At 47.3% G+C, this 10000-nt stretch overlaps 2 protein-coding genes across 6 annotated transcripts in view; one reads left to right on the top strand and one right to left on the bottom strand.

Annotated features, from left to right (window-relative positions):
• The window catches only part of zdhhc16a (zinc finger DHHC-type palmitoyltransferase 16a), a 16393-nt gene extending 9035 nt beyond the window's left edge, over positions 1-7358 (bottom strand). For 2 of the 4 annotated variants that reach the window (XM_048269126.1, XM_048269129.1), the window contains exons 1-4: positions 7237-7318; positions 6561-6690; positions 1143-1368; positions 468-662 (exon numbers count right to left, since the gene is read on the bottom strand). In XM_048269126.1, coding sequence (XP_048125083.1) covers positions 468-662; positions 1143-1367 — 420 coding nt within the window. In that variant the 5' untranslated portion in view covers position 1368; positions 6561-6690; positions 7237-7318. Of the gene's footprint in view, positions 1-467; positions 663-1142; positions 1369-5513; positions 5532-6560; positions 6691-7236 lie in introns of those variants that run through there. The other 2 variants (XM_048269127.1, XM_048269128.1) reach the window with 2 other exon arrangements.
• Positions 6978-10000, top strand: part of mettl18 (methyltransferase like 18) — a 3453-nt gene continuing 430 nt past the window's right edge. Inside the window, exons 1-2 of one of the 2 annotated variants that reach the window (XM_048269125.1) lie at positions 6978-7183; positions 7888-10000. The exon at positions 7888-10000 is cut by the window's right edge and continues 430 nt beyond it. In XM_048269125.1, coding sequence (XP_048125082.1) covers positions 7085-7183; positions 7888-9045 — 1257 coding nt within the window. In that variant the 5' untranslated portion in view covers positions 6978-7084 and the 3' untranslated portion in view covers positions 9046-10000. Of the gene's footprint in view, positions 7184-7884 lie in introns of both variants that reach the window. The other variant, XM_048269124.1, reaches the window with a different exon arrangement.

Raw genomic sequence — 10000 nt, 5'->3', positions numbered from 1 at the left:
ACGCTTACTTTGGTCTCACTCATTGCATCCAAATATCAGAAATAGCAAACAGGTTATGGTAGGGTAAGTTAAGCTATAAGCACATAGCCAATTAAACATGAAGAAAAAAGTGAACGGGACACTTTTTGAAACTATTTCAGCTTGTGTAGGCCTATCAGTGCTTTCTGAACATATTGAACACACTTTTAGAAATACCGTGATAATACCGAAAACCGTGATCATTTTGGTCACTATAACCGTGAGGTTAAATTTTCATACCGTTACATCCCTAAAGACGATCATGATGCGTGCGTGTTTGTTTATGTTTGTGTGTTTAGGCAGGTGTCCAGACAGCATGTGCGTGGCCTTGCAGTGGTGGAATATGATCATATCATGAGCTGTCTGTGTGTGTGTGTGTGTGTGTGTGTGTGTGTAAGTGTGCGTGTACATGTGTGCGTGTACATGTGTGTGTGTGTGTGTGTGCTCACCGTGGGCGGTCGTCCAGGTGGCGTGCGCGTGGCCTTGTAGTAGTGGAATGTGATCATGACTATGATCCAGTGTCCGAAGCCCAGGTGCCAGGCGATCCACTGGGGGGGGTACGTCCGCAGCACCAGAGGCAGAAGTACCAGGTACGCAATCAGCATGATGGAGCTGGTCAGCACGATGACCAAACATACAAACACCTGTACACACACACACACACACACAGCATCAGAACAGCTCGCACGCGATCAGCATGATGGAGCTGGTCAGAACAATCACTAAACACACACACACACTTATACAACACACACACACACACGCGCACACACACACCTACACAACACACACACACCTATACAACACACACAAACACACACCTATACACACACACACACCACTACATCACACACACACACACCACTACAACACACACACACACACACACCTATACAACACACGCACACACACACACACACCCTATACAACACACACACCTATACAACACATGCACACACACACACACACCCCTATACAACACACACACACACACACACACACACCTATACAACACACACACAGCATCAGAACATCAGGTATGCAATCAGGACAATGGAGCTTGTCAGTACAATAATCAAACACACAAAGACCTGTACAACACATACGCACACACACACACTGACCGGTCCAAACCATCGTGTGAGGCGGTCGGCAGTCCAAAAGACGGGCTCAAAGAGCGACTCGTTGACCGTGTCCCAGGTGGTCAGGGAATTGTAGCAGAGTGATCGTGCCAGGAGGTGTGTGTATGACCATGCGCGTCTCACACACCGGGGCACACGCCACCGACCCCGACGACAACACACACGCACACACTTCTGCAGGACAGGCCCCCCCGGGCACACCCGCATCCTGCAAACACACACACAGAACACAGTTACACACACACACACACACACACACACACACACACACACACAGAATACTGTTACACACACACACACACACACAGAGAATACAGTTACACACACACACACACAGAATACAGTTACACACACACACACACACACACATAGAAAACAATTACACACACACGCACTTCAGCATGAGAGGCCCCCCCGAGCACACCCACATCCTGCAAACACACAGAGAACATAGCTACACAGTTACACACACACCTGTTCATTTGCATATGTAGGGAGACACAAACACACACAGACACACAGATGCACCTTCACCTACTTTGTGTGTGTTTCTGGTTATTTCCGTGTTCCGTATTTGGAGTGTGTGTTAATACGTGTGTGTGCACATGTTTAAATGTGTGTGTGTGTGTGTGTGTGTGCATGCGTGCGTTCCTGGTTATTTCTGTGTTGAGTGACAGACAACAAGAAGAAAGCCACTCTTTATCACATGTTGAAGCGACTACTGTGTCTGTCTGTGTGTGTGTGTGGCACCACCCTTTTCCAAGAGCCTTGCTTTGACAGGTGAGGGGTGTGGTTGATTCAGATTTATGATTTTGAAAAGCTGCTAAGGAATCTACATGTTTTCACAAGAGACCAGTCTATGTGTGTTTGTGTGTGTGTGTGTGTGTGTGTGTGTGAGTAAGTAAGTACAGTGTTTCCCATACATTAACTTATTTGTGGCGGCCCACCACAATATCACCATTGACCACCACACAATGATTTTCCAGGTTGTACTAAATTGTGCTTAAATCTGGTTAGCATCATAACCACGCTGCGCTAATTTGCTAAAAACTGTTGCATTCAAGTTAATTATGCAAACCAACCACCACAAATAGAATTCAATTCTGTGGGAAACACTGAAGTAAGTAAGTTTAATTTATATACCCCCCCCACACACACACACACAGGGCTTCCATATTTCTGATGTCCATTGGGAGAGCATTCCAAAGTCAAAAGGGCAAATGCAGGGTCTCCTTTTTGTTTGAGTCGCTGCGGTCCAGAACGAGAGGTGGGCGGGGCATCAGCTTCTTGGGGCTCACGGCCTCCGTTACCAAGGCAACAGACGGGCCAGCAGCAGGTGAGTCCTGACCTGTGCTACATGACCCCAAACGCAAGGGGAGCGGCAGTGTAGGGGCTAAGAAGCTGGTAGTAGCGTGTAGTAGTAGCGTAGTGGCTAAGGAGCTGGGCTAGCATGCAGTAGTAGCGTAGCGGCTAAGGAGCAGGGCTAGCATGCAGTAGCCTGACAAGTTGTGGGTTCAATACCCAGCTTCCACTGCTGTGCCCTTGAGCAAGACACTTAACCCCGAGTTGCTCCAGGGACACTGGCCCTTGTAATGTAACTGACATCAGTGGCTTGGGATAGAATCGTCTGCTCGCAGACTGAAATGTTATATAAGATGGAGTGAACCGGATAAGGCTGTATGGTGCGGTAGTGACAAAGTGGTCAAGGAACTTGGCTAACATGCAGTAGCCAGCGTGGTGCCCTTGAGCAAGGCGCTTTACCCAGCGTGCCAACATGGTGCCCTTGAGCAAGGCGCTCTGGGGTGACCGGCCCTTGTCATAACTGACATCTGTAAGTCGATTTGGATAAAAGTGTCAGCTTAGTTACTATCGGTGGTCCCCAAACTTTTTCTTCCGAGGGCCAGCTCACTATGCCTGGCTCTAAGAGAGGGCCAGAGACTCGGAGTATATTAGTAACCATAAACAGCTTAGCGCTGTGAACAAAGGCAGTCTACCTTAGTTGAATATTCCATTACATTTAATCTATAGGCTATTGCAATTTAATACCATTGTTATCTGTGTTTATATTGCCATCATGCCATATCAGTGTAAACTGTAGCTCAAATGGAATAATAATAATAGCACTCAAAACTATAAGCAGGGAGTCCCAAAAGTATATTTTGAACTCTGAACTTTGCATAGGCTACACAGCTCAAGTTGTGAACAAGCAATATCCTACAAATAATTTAAAGTTCTCAAACTATGAGTTTTATGAAGTGGTGGCAGAAACATCTGAAATGACCACCATTCTAACTTTCACTCACCTGATGAGAACTTTGGGAACTCTGTATGCACATTTCCAGTTCCAGAAAGTTCCAGAATTATGACTTGAATAGAAGTTAGTTAGTTTTAAACAATTAATTGATACATTTTTAGAATACTTTGAGCACTGATGCATACATTTTATTCCGTTTTCGATGGCAAACGCGAAACAGCGCCAAAACAACCACCAGTGGACAAAAAGAGTATTACATGTGTACTGTTAAGACCCGCCATAGAGAATGAATGGGGGAAATTACGGAGGTTATAGTTAGACGATGTCGTACTCCCGTGCGGGCCGGTTGCTATATACCACGGACATGTTTTGGGGGGCCACCTAAAATGAGGTGGCGGGCCGTAGTTTGGGGACCACTGGTTACTATGAATAAGCACAAGTACAGCTGTGCTCAAATAAATAGCACTGTGTTAGAAACTAAGTGAATAACTTGCTAAATCCTTTTAATGGTTATTATTTCCATATTTCAAATGTAATGAAACATTCCACATGCAATTCCACAGCAAATTATTAACAAATTATTTATCAAGTTTATTTTGTTTTACAGGAAGTAAAGAAAAGAAATATTAGTCTGTTCAAAACAATGGCAGTGTTGACATTTTTCTCTTCAACCTCAAACAGTTGACATCAACTTTTTTAATGATTTGATTTGATTCCATTATATTTGAAATATGGAAATAAAAACTATTAAAATGATTTTGCACTTTATTCACTTTTTAACACACTGCTATCTATTTGAACACAGATGCATAAGGACACACTGGAGAGAGAGAGGGGCAGTTTTGCACTGCTGACCTGGGGAGAGGGGGGCAGTTTTGCACTGCTGACCTGGGGAGAGGGGCAGTTTTGCACTGTTTGCACTGCTGACCTGGGGAGAGGGGCAGTTTTGCACTGCTGACCTGGGGAGAGGGGCAGTTTTGCACTGTTTGCACTGCTGACCTGGGGAGAGGGGGGCAGTTTTGCACTGCTGACCTGGGGAGAGGGGGGCAGTTTTGCACTGTTTGCACTGCTGACCTGGGGAGAGGGGCAGTTTTGCACTGCTGACCTGGGGAGAGAGGGGCAGTTTTGCACTGCTGACCTGGGGAGAGGGGCAGTTTTGCACTGTTTGCACTGCTGATCTGGGGAGAGGGGCAGTTTTGCACTGCTGACCTGGGGAGGGGGGCAGTTTTGCACTGTTTGCACTGCTGACCTGGGGAGAGGGGCAGTTTTGCATGTGTGTGTGCATGTTTGTGTGTGTGTGTGCATGTTTGTGTGTGTGTGTGTGGCTGAAGGTGAGGTGTGTGTGTGTGTGTGTGTGTGTGTGTGTGTGTGTGTATGTGTGGTCCCTCCATTGTATCCATCATCAAGCTTATATCTGCCACCTGATTCAGCCCCAGTGTCTGCCCAGAGCAGTAGTGTGTGTGTGTGTGTGTGTGTGTGTGTGTGAGCCCTGAGCAGTAAGGTTGCACGATGAGGTCTTACTCGCTATCCCCAACAGCCTATGTGCGTGTGTGTGTGTGTGGCTGTGGCTGATCTGACCTTGGACCGTCTGAGATTGTGTGTGTGTGTGTGTGTGTGTGTGCTGAACTTGCCTCCCAGGTGCTCCTATATACTCCTATATATACTGCTCAAAGAAATTAAGGGAAAACTTCAATCATACCCTGGATGTGTGTGTGTGTGTGTGTGTATGTGTGTGCATCTGTAGGCATGTATGTATATGTTTATGTATACTGCTCAGAGAAATTAAGGGAACACTTCAATCATACACTGGATCGGTACTCTGACACTGTTTGGCTCTGAGCACAAGTAAAACTTTCGAGGCAAGTGTTTGATTTTGCAAGAACTGTCAGACATTCTGTGAATGTAGTTTGAGAATGGAGAAAAGGGTGGAAGGTTTAAAAAATGTGTTTTAACAATTGTGGAAAACTGTAAGTGTTCCCTTAATTTTTTTGAGCAGTGTACTTTGTTTCAGACAAATTATCATAATGAATCAGCCGCAAACAATTTGCAGTGAAAAGTTGAAAAATGTGAGGCTCTCATTAGAGTTATTCACAGCCTACCTGTGCACATGCCTGCGTGTTCTGGCCTTATATTGCCATCATCTGGGTGTGACAAAAGCACATCATGGTCTGATGAAGGCCCCCATGCTGAAACGCATAGGCATGTTCTAAAAGAATAGTCATGTGAGATTGAAGGCCACAAATATGCACGGGAGAGCATACCACTTCCTTAAGTAGTGCCGGTCTACTGCCAGTTATGCTAGTCTACAGACTGCCAGTTGTTGTACAAATTCAAGGCTTCTCTGTCTAAGGTCTCAGCTCAGCTTATCCATATAATAATTAACCTCATCAGTAACATGCTTTAAATGCCAACTGTTAACTAACTCCAGTTTTACCCACTGTGTACGTGTGTGTTGCTCTCTCTCTCTCGAGCTTCTCAGGTCAGATCTTTGTATAGATGATGACCCTTTGTCGGGTGTGAGCGCTCCTCCCGAATTCCCTGACACCTTGTTCACGGTCTCTCTTGCGCCAAAGTCAACAAATGAGTCCGTTCACCAGTCCGTTCACATTCCAATCCGGAAGGCGCAGACAAGTGCGTTTGGGTTACGGGGGGGCGTGGTGGGCGGTAGCTTTCAGTAGGCTACCTTGCATCTCCTGGGAACTACGGAGATCGCGCGAGTCCTATAGCACGAACTGACAGCACCTCTGGATGTCCGTGACCAGCGCGTTGTGGTTTGACAGCGACGCGAGTGGCACCAATCCCATCCCCCTTCGCAATCATCACAAAAGACTTAATCGCCAGACAGCGCAAAAGAGGGGATTACTGATGTTCGCTTTTAAAAACGAACAACCCCCCAACATATCAAAACAACTAAATAATCGCAGCGTTCCTCAAATGCATCAGTATGCATCGCATCGCATCGCACCCCATCACAATAAATGATGCGTTATCCAGTGTTGATACTTCTCCATGGGACTCCGTCATCCTTTCCTTGTCTGAGATGGGAAGTCAGGCCAAAGGCTAACGTTACTCACTCGCTACATGTCCAACAGCTCGCACTCACACACACCTGAAATAACCAACCGGAGGCTACTACCGGTACTCACCTGGCTGTGGTCTGGTCTTAGCACGGCGGCAGGTCCGTCAGATCATGATAGCCAGAGGTAAAAATTAATCTTCCTGATGATTGCACAGAGATAGAGAGCGCTAGTACAGTTGTTCAAGCCGTTCACCAGCCTACCATAGACAGTAAAAAAAAACTTAGGCTGCGCACCCCTAGTGCGCAGGTGTGGAAGTGGGCGCGGTGAATTGTGGGGAATGGAGTTTAAAGACCGTGTGTGTGTTTGCATATTCGGTGCTTTTCACAAGAGGTTCAGAGTAACAACAAAACGTTTAGATTATAATATAACATACATTCACATCGTATATCTCAACTGAATGCTATGTGTTGGTATCAAATCAGTCTATAACACCAGACTTAAGTTAACAACCAAAGTATAATTCAAGCACAAGCATTATGGGAGTTGTAGTCTGTTCTTGTGAAACAAACGTGCCTGTGTGTGTCACAAGTTAGCTTGGTAAATAGCGGTACATGTAGTAATCCTGAGAACATTTACGTCCTATAGAATTCATGGCGTTCAATTTCAACTTCAACATTAGGGTGAAAACAGACGGAATCTGTCAAGGCGATGCGAAAACGGAAAAAGATCAGGAATGCTCTCTTAAAACTGTAAGTCATGCACACAGCAATGTAACGCATGCTAACGCATGGCTGATGCATACCTTGCTAATCTGTTGATCACTGGAGAAATTCTTGCAGATGCAGTGGATTAACATATTTTAAAGGCTACTATCATACCTAAACTCCATGGCAGTTATTGTGAGTGTCGCTGTTTCCCAGGTCTGACCGTTGTCACTCAGCATTTCTGTTGACCTTAGCACTTTCGCAGTCAGGTGACAGGTCCTACAAGCTGTAAGATTAGGCTTTCAGGGACTAGTCAACATCATTGCTAATGCTGACAGAAAAAGTTAAGCTTTAGCCAAAGCTCCTTGGAGTGTCTAAAAATCAAACTCAGTCTGATAGTATGAATGACGTGCTGCTGTGAAAGTTCCTAACTGGAGGGAAAACAAACGTCAATAGTGCATCAAATCGGCTCGTTTACTAGAAAGAAATGCATTAGACACACTGATTATCCAGAGACTGCAGTGCCTGAAGCAGTCATGTGATAATTCTGCTGTGGGTTCTATATGTGAACTGCAGATGGTGATTTCAGGCATGTGTCTGCTGTGGGTTCTATATGTGAACTGCAGGTGGTGATTTCAGGCATGTGTCTGCTGTGGGTTCTATATGTGAACTGCAGGTGGTGATTTCAGGCATGTGTCTGCTTGTCATGCTGAGCTGATGTCTTGCTGTTGATTACTGTTTTCCAGCAGGTAAAGGATGACATCAGCCCCACTCCTCAGCCCATGAAGCCGGCTCGAGAACACTCCGCCCCCAGCGATGTGGACGCGCTCTTGCGGGACGTCGTCACGGAGACGGTGCGCGTGGGGGCTCTGCCGCCGCTGCTGTGCGTGAACGAGTCGGTGCTGGAGCTGACGGCGGAGGAGAGGCAGGGCGAGGAAGAGGAGGAGGAAGAGGAGGTCCTGAAGAAGATGGCCGCCCAGCGCTCGGACCTGCTGCCGGGGGTGTACGAGGGGGGGCTGCGGGTGTGGGAGTGCACCTACGACCTCCTCGCACACCTGGACACGCACCTGGAGCGCGAGGGCGAGGGGGGCGGAGTCTTCACGGGGAGGCGGGTCTTAGACCTGGGCTGTGGGGCGGGGCTCCTGGGCGTCATGGCGATGCGCCTCGGGGCGGAACAGGTGGACTTCCAGGACTACAACAGCACGGTCATCCGCCAGCTGACCATCGCCAACGCCGCGCTTAACCAGCAACCGGAGGAGGAGGAGGAGGAGGAGAAACGAGAGAAGGGGGAGGTGAAGCAGGAGAAAGAGAAGGAAGGAGAGGAGGAGGAGAGGAAGAAGGGAGACGCACAGCAGAGAGTTGGTGAGAAAAGGGGAAAGGGGGATGGCAGAGAGAGACAGATGGAGGAGGAGAAACGGATCGGGAAGAGAGGAGAGGAGAACGAGAGCCCGCCGCCCAAGCGCAGAGCGCCCCCTGCCTGTGCCCCCCTGCGCTGCCACTGCCGCTTCTTCTCGGGGGACTGGACCTCCTTCCTGTCACTCATCCAGCAGCGCAGCCCGGCGCACAAATATGACATCATCCTCACCTCGGAGACGATCTACAACACGGACTACTATGCAGCGCTGCACGCGCTCCTCCATAGGCTGCTGGCGGATGACGGACAGGTGCTGCTGGCCACTAAGGCCCACTACTTTGGGGTGGGGGGCGGGCTGCTGCTGTTTGAGCGCTTCGTGGAGGAGCGGGGCGTGTTCGAGACGCGCCGGCTACTTGACGTGGACGAGGGGCTGCAGAGACATGTGTTGTCGCTCACGTTCAAGAGACACGACACACACAACACACAGACGTCACCGTCCACACACTCCTTTCACGCCACAGCCTCCAATGGGGCGCTTCAGAAGGTGAAATAACTGTGTGTGTGTGTGTGAGAGAGAGTATGAGAGATTGTATGTGTGTCTAATGCAGAAGCTCAGTGTGTGCGCCCTCTTGTGGTCTTGTACAGTAAATTCTTCTAAATGTAAAACAATGTTTTTTCTCTCTCTGTGTGGTTAATGGGTGTTGGAGAGCCCTGTCACACGCTCTTGACACACCTGGGCATCCGCACCCTGCGTCTCTGAGGACCTGTGTGTGTGTGTGTGTGTGTGTGTGTATGTGTATGAACAGAGATGGCCAAAAATACATCCAAATAGCCTGATGAGACAGACACTAAAAACCTGTAAAAGTATCAGTATAAAAACACAAAATGAGTGTAGATCAACCATGACATGTTTTAAAATAGACTTTAGTATTTCATATTAAAGAATACTATACTATCTCCAAGGCAACATGAAGTCTTGTACTAGACCTCTGCTCTGGACATATTTGGTCATATTTGAGAAGCGCTGGACCGTGATTGGGCTGCACTCAAGCCAGCTAGCTCAGCCACACCATCAGTCTGCAACAAATCAAATAGACTACGTGCATGAAAGGCTCTTCCTGTACACACATTTATCTCCGGTGGAGTGTTAACCGTGTTGTAACGGCATCTGCTGTTATATTCTGCTCCTTACATCTTAGCTCCGACACTGAATATCATGTTTGCCCAGTAATAACAATTATAACACACACACAAATCCCTCTTTATTGCCCAACAATAACTATTTTAAAACACACATAAATCCCTCTTTATTGCCCAATAATAACAATTATAACACACACATAAATCCCTCTTTCAAAACATGCATAAATCCCTCTTTTTTGCCCAATAATAACAATTATAACACACACACAAACCCTTCTTTATCGTAACGTGCTGATTCACTAGGTGCAACACCCAACCGGGTCCGTGTAGACACTAATCCCATTAACAACAACGGCAGGTTAAAA

Source organism: Alosa alosa, chromosome 18, assembly GCF_017589495.1.
Source record: "Alosa alosa isolate M-15738 ecotype Scorff River chromosome 18, AALO_Geno_1.1, whole genome shotgun sequence".
Lineage (NCBI taxonomy): Eukaryota > Metazoa > Chordata > Actinopteri > Clupeiformes > Clupeidae > Alosa > Alosa alosa.
Note: the sequence above shows the minus strand (reverse complement) of the source record. Positions and strands in the feature narration are given on the sequence as shown.